The sequence below is a fragment of the Lissotriton vulgaris genome, chromosome 8, assembly GCF_964263255.1.
Source record: "Lissotriton vulgaris chromosome 8, aLisVul1.2, whole genome shotgun sequence".
Lineage (NCBI taxonomy): Eukaryota > Metazoa > Chordata > Amphibia > Caudata > Salamandridae > Lissotriton > Lissotriton vulgaris.
In genome coordinates, this window is record NC_141696.1 from 968319141 (window position 1) to 968335636 (window position 16496).

The following is a 16496-nucleotide window of genomic DNA, read 5'->3' on the forward strand; positions in this document are numbered from 1 at the left end:
TAGATCGCCCTGTAAGGGCACGGTGGCCACCCTATTTAGGGCATCCCTTCTGCTGCTATTCTCATTAGCATTTTCCTATCCAGGGTCAGCAGGCTGAGCATGGCTGGTTAAGAGAGGAAAACTGTGTAAATATCCCCCATGTGCTGTGAGAGCAGTTGGCTTTGAGAGCTTGTTGCAGGAAAATAAAAATTTTGCCACCAGTCTTCATGACAACTGTGGCTTGGCAGAGCACCTGTAATTTATTTCCATAAGCTGTTCCATCTAATCCGACTTAAACAGCATTGGTTAAAAAAAATGCAGAATTCTTTAACTAGGGTGGGCTGGTCCAACTCGCCAAGTACTACTTTAGCCCCTGTGCCTTTATTTGCATCTGGTTTTGTTTGGATTTGGGGTGTGAGACAAAGCCATATTGTGCTATTTTAACAAATCTGTCCTTGTGCCAAATCCTAGGGTGTTTGTTGTCTGTGCCCTTCAACCCCACTTTTTTTTATCTTGCACGGAGCATGGCCCTTTAAAGTATAAAACAATTTGGTTCCTCCACATGTTGACTAAATGTGCAAAATTAATTGGCTTTAGTGAACATAGTTGATCAATGATACCTTTTGCCCCACTTGGCCACAACCTGGGCCAGGGAGGCACACAGAATATTTTGTAATATTCCCGCATGTAAAACGTAACTTGTGTGAAATCAAGTCTTGCGTTGGTGTCCATGCATTGGTGTCCACCCATTGAAATATGTCCTGAAGCACAAATTCACAATAGACTGTGTTTTCTTATCTTTATTCCATAGTGCAATGCTTAGTGTTGCATGCTTTTTTAAGCATGCAAGACTGATAACATCATCAGCAAGGGACATGCTGTAAATCGGACACTATTCAATTTATCACTGAATGCAGCTTTGCTATTGTTTAGAGCACTACATACAAGATTGGTTAATCTAGGCCTATGTGTTTAGTGTGAAACCCTAGCACCTTGAAGCAGAAGATGGTTGTGGTGGTTGCCCATTTTAGCACCAGGTCAGCCACAGTATTTTTGGGGAGAAGTAAATGCCATCAATGTTGGACAGTATTCTATCCGGAAAGGACCTTTCCAACATAATACAATTACTGCTAGCAGTAATAAATGTATTCTTTCTGGTTATTTCTCTCTGTGTTAGCACAGCAGTGTAGATTTAATTGTACATGCAACATATGTCAGAGCTGTCAAACCCATGGGTAGCAAGATTTTGAGAGGAGTGGTTGAAATTTGCATTCAATGAATCTAAATGAGAATAAACCACAAAGCTAATGCTTATCTTGAAAATATGTGCTGCTGCATCTTGAAAATGGCACACGCTAACCCCCCTTCTAACTAATGTTGAATAACACTGGCACACTGGCATAAATCAATACAATGGTTAGACAAATGTGTACTGCATATTAGTCAATGATATGTTACTAGTGCTAGAAAATATGATTGTAAATATAAAATCAGGGTTCTCTTTCCATATGGTGTTGGGCTCATGTTTTGAGTGAAGCTAGTGAACAGCGGTAAATTGGGAGATAAGTTTATTTTCAGCACATTTATACAAATCATTATTCTGAGTTCAGCTAACTTGTAACACATTAGCACTAAAGATTTTTATTAAATTCTGACTATTTTTCTAACACAGGGAAGTATATAAGACAACCTTGGTCTCATACAGAAAAAGAAGCAGTTGAAACATTAATGTATGCATTCATAAAAAAAATGAAAGTTCCTAGGAAATCTGACTGCGAAAAATGCATTACTGCCTGCCCTGTACTTACAGACTTTGGAAGAGATTGGAGAGCGGTGAAAAATTACATACACAATCGAATTGTTGCAATCAAAAGAAGACCACATATGCTTTTTTGCCAGTAGGAGCCACAGGAAAGAACTTAAGGAAACATTTGTCTTAATTGTTTCTTTTTACTTTCTCTTTTTCATTAATTTATTTATTTATTTCAGTAAGCTTATGCAGGTTTACAGTGATTCTGTCATTTGTGTATTTTTTTACTTTTGGGATTGAAATATTTTAGTGAGACATGTGAACTAATTCAGTGGATGTTAAATTGTATTTCTGTACTTCTGTGTGAGAACCTTCAACATTGCAGTTCTGACAAATAAAACATTTGTAAGGCTTAAGTCAAAGGTTTTGATTATGTAATAATAAACTGAGTTTGACTTCTTGCGACTGGCTCCATATATTTATTTCTATAGCATTTTTAAATATTTAAATATCACACAAATACAAATTGTCAAACATATATCATAGGTCTTACCATTGATTAACATTTGTGTTAAAATATAATTGTCCATACCATTGTTTCATGTTAATGCGCCTATCAAGAGGAGCACTGTTTTGCCTCACAATTAGTCCTTTGAGTCTCCCCCTCTTCTTAAAAACAGAACAAGAGCATTTTTAACTTATTGAAAGTACATCCAGCACTGTTACTGAGACAATTGCTTATGTCTCAATCCACGGTTGTTGGTTAACAGGCAGCCTGGCAATAAAAAAATCAAGCTGAAATAAATAATTTTTCATATGGATGTAAAGATATTCCCACCAGTTATCTTCCTATCACTAAACACAACTGTCTTGATCTTCCAATTGTTTGACATGGTACCAACTGCGAACAGTTAAAAATAATGTTTTATGTGATGGCCAGTGTAGAAAATATGAACATGCTTAAACTCACTAAACCAAGGTATTCCATAAAAATTGCGGTATATGTGGCAAATACTGAGCTGCCTCAAAACAGCAAGTGCTATCCTAATCCGTGCAGAAAAATAATGCAAAAAATTATTGGATTTTTTTTTAATTGACATTGAAAGTAGAGCATTGAGATCACATAAATGTAATCATTATTATATGCTGATAACACAATCACTCATTAAATAAGAAATTCAATCTTATGAATCCGTTTTAAAATATGAATCCAGTTCACTCAGTAAACAAAACAGAATAATTCAGAAGATCCAGGACTCATTTAGAAACAATGTGTAATTTTTTTTTAATGTTTGTCTAATTTTCCCCATTAATTATTCCCAGACCTAAATGATTGGATTCAACAACCTTACCTAAGACGGCCTAAATGCAAACCAAATTCCTGCATCAGAATATAACAGAGCACTTAAAACTAAAGTGGTCACTGTCATGATTGAATGAAATAGTTCCGATTCTTCTAGGATTGTATGCAGTCTTCAAAGATCTTTCATCCCTTAAAACATTCTATGGAACTCATCACAGTCTGTCTTTTTGCCTCAAAAATATACATTAATGGCTGATATGTGTATGGATCCTGTCTTTAAGTGGTTATCTTGTACCTTAACAATGACAGAGAAAGTGTTCAGTCGTGGGACAATGTATAGTTCCATAGTGGTCTGGTGACATCTGCATCTGTATATTTTTCTAATTTTGTTAACCTTTTCCACTATTTTTCCATTATAAATGGATGGATACATGATTTTATATGTTTGCATACCTTCCTGGTGTGAGCTTTATAAATGGCAACACAGAAAAAATATGAAATAATGCATTTCCATCTTAACCTGGAGGTGAATGTTATCTTTCTGCTTTGGTGTAGGATGTGTAGTTAATCCTGTAAGCAGTTGGGTTTAGTTAAGGTTTACAAGGACTATTAAAACATAAACCCAATATCATGAATAGTGTTAAATATAACTATCAGAGTGCTTTAGATTTAAATGGGTCAAAATACAGGGATCACCTCCTTGCTCTTTGACTTATAGGGCATGGTACTAGCATATTAGTGTCAGAATATCATCTTATATAAATATTGTGTCCTAAACATTGTCTACAGGACTAGAACCACATTGCAGTAAGTAATAGAAAGTCTATTCAAGAAGGACAACATTCAGGCCACAAAAATTGGTTTTTATATATATATTTTTAATATCTCTATAATTAATATGGACACATTTCAATATTGTGACTTTTTTTCAATTTTTCAAAAAAGACAATTGTGTTCCTGACAATGTGACTTTGTCTGCTTTTCCATTAAGGGTGGCCTAGCACAATTCAAAAAATATCTTTGTAAGACCCATGTTCAAAATCTGTGCTCCTAAACTCAGTCAATATTTCAACCTTATGAATGGTTGCTATATAAAACATGTGCTTATTTTTAGAATGTCTGTTTTCTCATGATAAATGTAGTTGCACAACTGTCAGTGATTTTCTCTACTCCGACACAAGGTGACCACCGGGCCAATTTTGAAATAAGAGTTAAATGCCCTACATTCAAAAATGCCCATTCCCGAAGAAGTGTTTTTCAACTGTTTGAAGGAATCTTATCTTTAACAGGGACACGTTCTGAGGGTTTTTTCCCATGAAAAAGCTGTTGGACGACTATTAAGTGTCTATATTCTGGAACAAAGGATTCCCCAGCCTCTTTGATGAAGACCAGCTGTACAACACAATACACTGACATAAAACATGTGGGCTCTCCATAAACGTTTTGTTCTACTTTGTAAAAGACTCCCATTATTAATATTGGCGTTTTGAGTTATTTATTCCTCTAGAATTTCAGAGGTAGGTCAGCCAAAACAACTTTCTCTACTCTTACACAATGAGCCTATCAGCTCATTTCAGGAACCCATTTGGCCTTCAAACAACAGAATCTTCAAAGTTGTCAAAGACCATTGTAGTTAACATTGCCACATTTTGAGAATCTGCCTTTATCCATGAAGAAGGTAGTTCCACCACTACCAAAATAATTTTCTCTACTTTTGTACTATGAAATCACAAGTCATGTTCAAGAATTCTCGTCTTTGAGGAAGTTTCCCATAATTAACATGGACATATTATGTGAATTTATTTTTCTACATTAAAAGGTGGTTGCACAACTGCCAATGCAGTTTTTCCTACACTTGGACACAGTGACAAATACCCATTTCCAGGAAAACAGTATCTATGGTATGTACTACTTACAAAGCGTGTGCTCCCAAACACAGCAAATGTTTAACTTTGTGAAACAAGGTTTATACATGTATGTTCGAGGCATTTGTGCTGTAGATACACATGCTTTGCATACTCCTAGCATCTGGTCCGGATATTTGCAGGTTGTTTTTCTTCAAAGAAGTCTTTTCCAGTCAAGAGGAAAGGTGACTCCTCCTATCAGTGATAGTACGCATGGACATTGACTCCATTGTTAGATTGTTTTCTTTCCGCCATCTGGTTCGAACGTGGTTTCCTGCGCTCCGGTTCGAAACCGTTCTTCGGGATCCTCTCAGTGCGCAGTCCGCTGTACCCTTATCTGTATTGTACGCATTTATCATCCTCCGCATGTCGAAAAAAGCTGGGAAACTTTGTATATTCGATCGAGAAGGCATCACCGGCGGCCTTCGGACCTAGCCATATCGGTTTACTTCCACTCCGTTACACATCATCTAGTCTTCTGACGATGGAATGGACTCTGTTCCAATTCTGTCCTCGGTGCCACTCCAAATATCCACGCACTGACCTGCCTAAAGTCTGCAAATTGTACCTCTCACCGGAGCACAGGGAAGAAGATTGCAACGCTTGTCGGTTGTTCAGATTAAAAAAGACTTTGCTGGACTGTCTCGATGGAGGGACATGCAGCAGCAGAACATTGAACACACCCCGGATATCTTTGGAAAAGATACCGAGCAGGAGGAGATGGAAGCATCAGCAACGGAAGAGGAGCAGGCAGTCTCCATCCAAGATTTGAATTCCGAACTAGAAATCGAGCTCGAGTCCGAAGACGTTCCAGCTGGACAGTGTGCTGTGAGCAACAAAGCCCCTCTGCCCACTAAACTTTCTTCCACCAAACAAAAGGCTTCTGGGACACCATTGCATTCTGGCCATGGTTGGCACCGAGATACTGCTTCCAACACCCCGCCCTCGGGTTCTGCACCGAAGCAGCACACCAAGCCTTCCGTCTTGGACTCAAGCCAAGGCAAAGCACCTCAATACCAAAACTTTCTGATCCAAAGGATAAAAAAGACCGTTCCAGTTCAGCACTGAATATTGCGGCACCGAAATCAAAGAATGCTGTTCAAAAGCCTCCAGAACCGATCCTGGAAACTATGCAGGCAAAACCAAATCCTAAGCAAAAGAAAATTTACATTAATCCAGACACTGGACATATATTGACAAAATCGAGAACTTCTTCCAAAAGGAAAATTCCTTCAGAGGAAATAACCTACTAAATCGTTCTAAAAAAAGACATTGCTAGAAGCCCTTTGTTGGAACTTGGGGTAGCCTGGCCTAGGGCAAGGCATACATTTCAGAGGCACAGTGTAAAGGTTGCAGACCACCCAACAGTAAAGCCACGCAATATCACACAAAAAGAAAACGCTACACCAAAAATGTGGAAAAATAAGTACTGCTTTATAAAAATAATATTCTCTTTGTTTTCAAAATCTTACAATTTAGGCATTACAATTTGTCTTAAAAGCAATTACTATACTCTTGAACTCCAATCACGATTTAGCAAACAGTATTTCCAGTACTATAGGTTTAGTCACACGCCATAACTCTGTCTGGCAGGTAACGCTTTCACCTCCATAGGCTAGTTTAAATATGGCCTGTACTCTACAATTGGTCTTTTAAATAGCAATAATACTTTAAACTACTGCACAAGTTATCAACTAATTACATTAGTTCATTACATTCAATCATGCACCATAACCAGGGCTGGTAGGTAACCCTTCTATTTTCCTAAGTCAGATTAACTGTGCATTGCGCTTTACTTTGCTTCACAGAACCCCTACTCCATCAGAGGAGGGCAAACTGTCATCAACTGTCAAGTGCCAGGGGTCTATGGAGACCTTTATATTCCTTGCACCTCACCGGTAACCAGGCTTTTGGAATTAGTCATTTTTTAAAAGTCAGGCCACTCGTTTTCCAGGCCCTCCTCCCTCTTCCTCTCACTCAGTTCTGCACCGTGTGGAGAGGAAACCAGACGATCAGGAGACCTTACCGGCACTCCCTCGCCACCCCTCGCTCTTCCCGGCTTACTTGTGTAGGCGGCCGGCAGGCAGTTCCTCCGCTCACCCCCTGAGCTCTCAGACGCTTCACCTCCGGTGATCGGCCCCCTCGCTCCCTCGCAGAGGAGCGGAGGCCCTCTCAGCTGCAACCCGGGCCGCTGTCACGGTGATTCCGCCACACGAGCGGCGGCTCCTCACCAGGAAGGATCGGTCCCTCGGCGCACAGAACAGTCTCCAGGCACTCGACGGAGACGCCTCCTCCCGGCTCCCCTCAGCGGCGAAAGACGTCGTTTCCTCCACGCGAGGGCTCTGCTGCGCATGCGCGGGGAGATAGTATCTCCGCGCTGGGCCTGCTCGGTCCTAGGCCCCTCCTGCAAGGCAGTCCCCGATTCAGTGGGGGATTAGCGCGCCGGCGCCGGGCTTGAGCACTACGCACTTACTATCCTGATTCCACCGGGCGCTGACACAGAGCGCGGAAGGCGCCCCCGGGGTCCCGTTCACGGCGATGGCCTCACAAGACTGCCAAGGCGTAGATGGGACCTTTCTCCACTCCCTTACAAGTTAAGAGAGGCTCGGTTTGCTACCAGTCCTGTCACAGGTAAGAGGTGCCCAGCGCCACCCAGGACAATAGTTTACTTCTTGCTCTCCAATGGGAGGGGGGATCAAAGGGGCTTCCTCAGTTTACAGTCACTGTGCACTTTTCCAGCACTGGAACCCCAGCCCTCCTTACTGGACAGATAACAGGCTCAGGAGTTTTCTTTAGTTCAGATCCTCCCACTGGGCATAGGACTGCGCTCCACAGCACCGCAGTCTCCTTCTCCTGTCTACACCCCTCTATTCTAAAGCTAGGGGTCAGTCAGGCGCCCAGGGTCTCCCTGAAACTTCCACAGCGGGGACAAGACAAGAATCCCAAAGGAGGAGTAGAGGAGTGGATTAACTAGGCTGTTTCCCAGTACAGGATATCAACCCTCTCACTAGCCTTTCCCCACCTTCCGAGATAGCCTATCCTCCAGCTGACTCTCACAGGTAGACAAAATGGCTGCCCCGCATTCCGCCTTATATAGGCTGACCCTCAGAGGTCCAGAATGGACCAGAAGGTTCTAGAACGCCCTATGCTAGGCTATGGCCAAGTTCTGAGTGTGACAGTTAGGGCAGTTGGTAGCCACCATTTTGTGTGGTGCCAACTTTCCTGTCAGAACAGGCCTCTGGGCCTGAGGTGAAAAATTATGAGGGGGGGAAGAACACCTATCCCCCTGGCCAACACCTATAAAAAGTCAGTGGACAAAAAATGATCAAGGGTATGAGAGGCAAAAAGGGGACAAAATAAATAATAAATAGGAGGGACTACGCAAAAAGCCAGACAGGTCTAATACGCGTCCCCCCCCAGCTGAAAGTGGGGAGAACTACCCAACTCCTTGGGAGTCCTCATCACTAAGGCGGAAATACCTGGAGAGACCGTCTGCATTGGCGTGGTCCACTCCAGGCCGATGTTCCACCCGGAAGTCCATTCCCTGTAGGGAGATGGACCACCTCAACAACTTGGGATTTTCCCCCTTCATTTGCATCAGCCAACGAAGGGGTCGGTGGTCAGTCTGAACCAGGAAGTGCGAGCCAAAGAGGTATGGCCGCAGCTTCTTCAGAGCCCACACCACCGCAAAAGCTTCTCTCTCAATGGCACTCCACTTCTGTTCCCGGGGAAGCAGTCTCCTGGATAAGAAGACTACAGGCTGATCCAGGCCCTCTTCATTTAGTTGCGATAACACTGCCCCAATGCCATGTTCTGATGCATCTGTTTGGACAATGAACTCCTTGGAGAAGTCTGGGGCCTTCAGGACCGGTGCCGCACACATCGCCTGCTTCAATTTCTCGAAAGCTTGCTGACAAGCTCCCGTCCAAACTACCCGTCGAGGTTGTTTCTTGGAGGTGAGCTCTTTGAGGGGCGCTACAATAGTGCCATACCCCTTCACAAAGCGACGGTAGTAGCCTGTGAGGCCCAGGAAAGCTCGGACCTCAGTCTGTGTCTTGGGGGGTTCCCAGGCCATGATTGCCTCAATCTTCGCCTGCAGGGGCTGCACAGTCCCCCTACCCACCAAGTGTCCAAGGTACACAACCGACCCCTGCCCAATCTGGCATTTGCTGGCCTTGATTGTCAATCCAGCTTGTCTCAGGGCCTGGAGAACTGCTGGCAAATGCTGCAGATGGTCCTCCCAACTGCTACTGAAGACAGCAATGTCATCCAGGTAAGCAGCAGAGAAACTCTCCATTCCAGAGAGGACCTGGTTCACCAGCCGCTGAAATGTGGCAGGGGCGTTCTTGAGCCCAAAGGGCATCACACGGAACTGGTAGTGTCCCTCAGGCGTGGAGAAGGCTGACCTTTCCCTTGCTCCATCTGTCAAGGAGATCTGCCAGTACCCTGAAGTGAGGTCAAAGGTACTCAGATATTGGGCAGCTCCTAGCCGGTCAATCAATTCATCCGCCCTAGGGATCGGATGAGCATCAGTCTTTGTCACTGAATTCAGTCCTCGGTAATCCACACAGAACCTCAGTTCAGGTGTGGTGCCTGGTGGTGCGGCTTTTGGCACGAGCACCACCGGACTGGACCAAGGGCTGTTGGAAGGTTCAATAACTCCCAGGTCTAGCATCTTGGCAACCTCTCCATGGATGCTAGCCTTCACCTTGTCAGACAGCCGGTAGGTCTTCGACTTCACTGGTGGACTGTCTCCTGTGTCCACGTCATGGGTACACAGGTGAGTCCTTCCCGGGACAAGGGAGAACAACGAAGAGTACTGCTCCAGGATCTGGCGGCAGTCCTCCCGCTGCTCAGGAGTTAGAGTAGGAGAGAGAATCACTCCCTCCACTGACCCATCCTTCTCTTGAGACGCAAATAGATCTGGGAGAGGTTCGCTTTCCGCTTCCTCCTCCCCGTCAGTCACCATCATCAACATGACTTCGGGCCTCTCATGGTGGGGCTTGAGACGGTTGGCATGCAGCACCCGTAGGGGCTGTCGAGGGGTCTTAAGGTCCACCAGGTATGTGGCCTTACCCTTCTTCTCCAACACCTCAAAGGGGCCTGTCCAGCGATCCTGGAGGGCGCTAAGCTCTCCAGGCTCCATCACCCACACTTTCTGTCCAGGCTCCAATTCCACCTGGTGAGCATTGTGGTCATACCACTCCTTCATGACTGCCTGGCTGGCCTCCAAGTTGTCAGAAGCTTGCTTCCACAACTTCGCCATTTGGCTCCTGAAGGCCAGCATGTAGCTCACCACATCCTGGGGGGGTTTCCTGGGAGACTTCTCCCAACCATCCTTCACCAGGCTGAGAGGACCGCGTACAGGGTGCCCATACAGAAGCTCAAAGGGGCTGAAGCCCACTCCCTTCTGGGGCACTTCCCTGTAGGAAAAGAGCAAACAGGGTAGGAGGACGTCCCATTTCCTCCGCAGGCTTTCGGGCAGACTTCTGATCATGCCCTTCAAGGTCTTATTAAACCTCTCAACCAGTCCGTTCGACTGGGGGTGATAAGGAGTGGTGAACCGGTAGGTCACTCCACACTCCTTCCACATTGCCCGCATGTAAGCTGACATAAAGTTGGTCCCCCTGTCGGACACAACTTCCTTGGGAAATCCCACTCGGGTAAAGATTCCCATTAGGGCTCTAGCCACTACAGGTGCAGTGACTGTCCTCAGAGGAATTGCCTCTGGGTACCGTGTGGCATGATCCACCAGAACCAGGATAAACCTGTGACCAGCTGTTGTTGGTGGATCCAAAGGCCCTACAATGTCGATGCCCACCCTCTCAAAGGGTGTGCTAACGACTGGAAGTGGTTCCAGGGGAGCCTTTAGCTTCACCCCTGTTTTCCCACTGGCCTGGCAGGTTACACATGTCCGACAGTAAGTATTGAACGCCACTTTCATCTGAGGCCAGTAAAAGTGGAGGACAAGCCGTGCAAAGGTCTTATCCTGGCCTAAGTGTCCTGCCAGGGGTATGGCATGAGCCAATTCCAAAAGAAAGGCTCGGTACTGTTGCTGGACTACCAAGGCCCTTGATGAACCAGGCAAGGGTACCTTGGGTTCACTGTAGAGGAGTCCATCCTCCCAGTAAATATGGTAGTGTCCCGTAACATCACCTGCTGCTTGGGCTTCAGCCTGTCGCCTCAGTCCCTCAAGGGTGGGGCACTCCCTCTGCCCCTTACAGAATTCCTCTCTGGTAGGACCTCCCTCCACATGCCACTCCGCAGGGATGGGTAAATCCTCCAGAGAGTCTACTTCTCCCTCCACGGACTCCTGGTCCACCACCGCAGGTGGCCGATCTGTCACATGGGGTGTGGAAGCCGGAGCAGGCTTTCTCTGTCTCCGGGTCTGTCCCTTCTTAGCAGCGGGTTGGGCCATTGTTCCAGGCTCCAACCCAGGCGAACTCCCTCTCCGGGCAGTCGCAGACCGTGTGCTTGCACAGGCCCAGTCAGGTGTACCCAGCATCGCAGAATGCGTCCGGTATTTCACCTCTCTCCAAGTGTTGTGTTCCATGTCATTCCCCAACAGACAATCGACTGGCACGGCAGGGCTTACGGCAACTCGAAGTGAACCTGCAACCCCCTCCCACTCAAAGGGAACCTCAGCCACTGGATAGTGGCCCATTCTGCCGTCAGCCATCGCGGCGGGGTGGAGTACATTGGGAACAACCTGCTCTGGAGACACCAGTTGACTTCTCACCATAGTCATACTGGCTCCTGTATCTCTCAGAGCCTCCCCTCTCTGGCCATTGATGGTGACCCATTGCCCATACTTTGTAGTATTTGGGGGCACCTGGATCTTTGGAACCATCTCCCTCTCTCCCAGGGACACTAAGGTGACACCCGCCCACTCACACCCCTTATCTAAGGGCAACTCCTCCCCGAGCGCTACACTAGCTACTCCCGGTGACTTTCCTCCGGTGGGAGGGGGTGGTCTATTTGGGCATCTGACATCCCCCTTATAATGTCCAACACCACCACATTCAAAACAGTGGAGAACCCTTGGCTGCTGGCTTTGGCCAGGATTAGGGTTTCTGGGCGGGTTTGCCCTAGGGGTGAAACCTGCTCCCTTCCCTTGGAAGTTATTTTGGGGACCTTTAGAGAACTCTTTCTTTTTCTCCCCCCCCCCTCCTTCTTCTGGGGGGCGCCCTGTCCGGCTTTTTGAGAATCCCCTCCAGTCCCCTTGGAGGACACCCGGGTACTTGCCCAGATGTCCGCCTCCTCTGCAAGCTTCCGGGGATTGGTCAGCTTGCTGTCCACCAGGTGTTGGCGCAGCTCGGGAAAACATTTCTCGAGGAGGTGTTCTCTCAAAAATAGATCGTACAGCCCCTCATAATCTTTCACCTCACTGCCCTTGACCCAACCCTCTAAGGCCTTTCTGGCGTAGTCAAGGAAGTCCACCCAGTTCTGGGTGCTTAATTTGTGGCTCCCTCTGAACTTCTGTCGGTACCTTTCTGGGGTAAGCCCGAACTTCCTTAACAATGCCAGCTTCATGGGGGGGTAGTTAGTTTGTTCTTCTGGTTCCAGGGCCAGCAAGGTGTCCCCACCAGCAGGAGGCATGTACTTGTACAAACTACCCCCCCAGTGCTTCTCCTGCACCCCATGAACCCTCAGAGAACCCTCATAAGCAGCCAGCCACTTAGCTATATCGTCCCCCTGACTGAAGCTCGCTATCAGGTCTTTTGGTAAATAGGGTTTGGTCTCCCTGGCTGTCTCCTTTGGTTCGCTGCCACCATTCCTTTCAGGAGAGGACCCCCGTTGCAGGCTTTGGAGCTCCAGTTCCTTCAGTCTGAACTTGTGGGCCATCCTCCTCTCCTCTTTCTCCTGCTCCAACTTAGCCAACTCCCATCTCAACTGTCTTTTCTCCCTCCTATCCGTGAGCTCGGCTTCCGTTAAGCTTCCCCCAGAGGCGCTACTGCCCCTTCTGGAGTAGGACACTGGTCCTGGGAGTAAGTTTTCCCCTTCAGTGTGGAATAACTCATCTATCTCCCCCACCGTGTCCTGGTCTACCCCCTCTTCCTCATCCTTCTTTTCTTGGTGTGCCTCCACCCAAGCCCTAAGACTGGTCTGGAGCTCCCCCTTCCTGGCACCATGTTTGAAAAATACCCCCATTTGCTGGCAGAACATTTTCAACTGTGACACAGAATAGACCTCTAGGTTTTCCACAGCGAACTCGATTTTGAGTCAGGCAAACCTAGATAACACACCAGAAATTGCAGAGTTGCAAGGGCAACCTAAAGCCACCTCCACCCACCACCAGGAACAAATTTGGAAAAATCAAAAAGACAAATTAGGAGGGCCGCAAGGAGAAAACTCCTGGTGTAGGTTTAGTGTATTACGTTGAATTACTATTGAGTAGCTGCAACCAAGTCAGTATCCCACCGCTAGGCACCAATCTGTTGGAACTTGGGGTAGCCTGGCCTAGGGCAAGGCATACATTTCAGAGGCACAGTGTAAAGGTTGCAGACCACCCAACAGTAAAGCCACGCAATATCACACAAAAAGAAAACGCTACACCAAAAATGTGGAAAAATAAGTACTGCTTTATAAAAATAATATTCTCTTTGTTTTCAAAATCTTACAATTTAGGCATTACAATTTGTCTTAAAAGCAATTACTATACTCTTGAACTCCAATCACGATTTAGCAAACAGTATTTCCAGTACTATAGGTTTAGTCACACGCCATAACTCTGTCTGGCAGGTAACGCTTTCACCTCCATAGGCTAGTTTAAATATGGCCTGTACTCTACAATTGGTCTTTTAAATAGCAATAATACTTTAAACTACTGCACAAGTCATCAACTAATTACATTAGTTCATTACATTCAATCATGCACCATAACCAGGGCTGGTAGGTAACCCTTCTATTTTCCTAAGTCAGATTAACTGTGCATTGCGCTTTACTTTGCTTCACAGAACCCCTACTCCATCAGAGGGGGGCAAACTGTCATCAACTGTCAAGTGCCAGGGGTCTATGGAGACCTTTATATTCCTTGCACCTCACCGGTAACCAGGCTTTTGGAATTAGTCAGTTTTTAAAAGTCAGGCCACTCATTTTCCAGGCCCTCTTCCTCTCACTCAGTTCTGCACCGTGTGGAGAGGAAACCAGACGATCAGGAGACCTTACCGGCACTCCCTCGCCACCCCTCGCTCTTCCCGGCTTACTTGTGTAGGCGGCCGGCAGGCAGTTCCTCCGCTCATCCCCTGAGCTCTCAGACGCTTCACCTCCGGTGATCGGCCCCCTCGCTCCCTCGCAGAGGAGCGGAGGCCCTCTCAGCTGCAACCCGGGCCGCTGTCACGGTGATTCCGCCACACGAGCGGCGGCTCCTCACCAGGAAGGATCGGTCCCTCGGCGCACAGAACAGTCTCCAGGCACTCGACGGAGACGCCTCCTCCCGGCTCCCCTCAGCGGCGAAAGACGTTGTTTCCTCCACGCGAGGGCTCTGCTGCGCATGCGCGGGGAGATAGTATCTCCGCGCTGAACCTGCTCGGTCCTAGGCCCCTCCTGCAAGGCAGTCCCCGATTCAGTGGGGGATTAGCGCGCCGTCGCCGGGCTTGAGCACTACGCACTTACTATCCTGATTCCACCGGGCGCTGACACAGAGCGCGGAAGGCGCCCCCGGGGTCCCGTTCACTGCGATGGCCTCACAAGACTGCCCAGGCGTAGATGGGACCTTTCTCCACTCTCCACTACCTTACAAGTTAAGAGAGGCTCGGTTTGCTACCAGTCCTGTCACAGGTAAGAGGTGCCCAGCGCCACCCAGGACAATAGTTTACTTCTTGCTCTCCAATGGGAGGGGGGATCAAAGGGGCTTCCTCAGTTTACAGTCACTGTGCACTTTTCCAGCACTGGAACCCCAGCCCTCCTTACTGGACAGATAACAGGCTCAGGAGTCTTCTTTAGTTCAGATCCTCCCACTGGGCAGAGGACTGCGCTCCACAGCACCGCAGTCTCCTTCTCCTGTCTACACCCCTCTATTTTAAAGCTAGGGGTCAGTCAGGCGCCCAGGGTCTCCCTGAAACTTCCACAGCGGGGACAAGACAAGAATCCCAAAGGAGGAGTAGAGGAGTGGATTAACTAGGCTGTTTCCCAGTACAGGAGATCAACCCTCTCACTAGCCTTTCCCCACCTTCTGAGATAGCCTATCCTCCAGCTGACTCTCACAGGTAGACAAAATGGCTGCCCCGCATTCCGCCTTATATAGGCTGACCCTCAGTGGTCCAGAATGGACCAGAATGTTCTAGAACGCCCTATGCTAGGCTATGGCCAAGTTCTGAGTGTGACAGTTAGGGCAGTTGGTAGCCACCATTTTGTGTGGTGCCAACTTTCCTGTCAGAACAGGCCTCTGGGCCTGAGGTGAAAAATTATGAGGGGGGGAAAGAACACCTATCCCCCTGGCCAACACCTATAAAAAGTCAGTGGACAAAAAATTATCAAGGGTATGAGGGGCAAAAAGGGGACAAAATAAATAATAAATAGGAGGGACTACGTCAAAAAGCCAGACAGGTCTAACACCCTTTTAACCCTACCCCTCAATCCCCTCCACTGCCATGCTCAAACTCATTTGACATTACGCCACAGGGTTCTTCGCATAGACAGCCTGACATAGAAGATGGGGATGACAGTCCCCCACCAATAGATTTATGGCATGATTACAATATTGATGCACCTCTAGATAATAATCTTGACTTATCTCCTGCAAAACTATCACCTCTTAATGACAACACATCATACCAGGAGTTAATTTCCAGGGCAGCTTCATACCATCAAGTTACATCACACAAGGAATCTTTAGAGGAGGACTTTTTATTTGAAACTTTTGGCAATACACATAGAGCAACTCAATCTTTACCCATGTTAAAAGGCATGATGCACCATGCTGATGACATTTTTAAGGACCCTTTATGGGCGTGTATATTAACACCAAGGGTTGACAAAAACTACAAACCTCCACCATCTGACCCAATTTTTATTAGGGGGCAGTTACATTTAGATTCTTTTATTGTACCTAATGCTCGGAAAAGAGCAAACTCCGAAGATGCACCACCTCCAGACAAAGAGTCTAAATTATTTGATCCATCAGGGAAAAGAGTAGCTGCACGATCCGCCAATCATTGACGCATAGTTAACACATAGCTAGGTATGATAGGGCCCACTGGGACAAAATGGAGGAACTACTCCAATACCTCCCAGAAGAACATAAGAAGAAAAGGACAAGAACTAGTGCAAGAAGGAAAATAAATATCTAATTCATCTATTAGATGTGCACTAGATGCTGCTGATAATGCAGCAAGGGGAATTAATACCAGCATTTATCTTATCAGACGTGCGTGGCTGAGAAATTCTGGTTTTAAACCAGAAGTACCACAGACTATTTTCAATGCTCCCTTTGATAAACATCATCTTTTTGAACCTCAAGTGGATGAGTCATTTGAGAATATGAAAAAGAATACAGAAGTGGCAAAGTCAATGTGAGCACTTCAGTAACCATCCAGTAAAGGATCCTTTCGACGGTCAT

At 46.6% G+C, this 16496-nt stretch overlaps 1 protein-coding gene across 3 annotated transcripts in view; it reads left to right on the top strand.

The window, feature by feature from the left end:
* Positions 1 to 16496, top strand: part of LOC147698190 (uncharacterized) — a 305130-nt gene that overhangs the window by 181967 nt on the left and 106667 nt on the right. For 2 of the 3 annotated variants that reach the window (XM_086934816.1, XM_086934818.1), the window contains one exon: positions 1652 to 2191. The exons of the other annotated variant lie outside the window; for it this stretch is intronic. In XM_086934816.1, the coding sequence (XP_086790942.1) occupies positions 1652 to 1881 (230 nt within the window). In that variant the 3' untranslated portion in view covers positions 1882 to 2191. Of the gene's footprint in view, positions 1 to 1651; positions 2192 to 16496 lie in introns of those variants that run through there. 3 annotated transcript variants of the gene reach the window in all.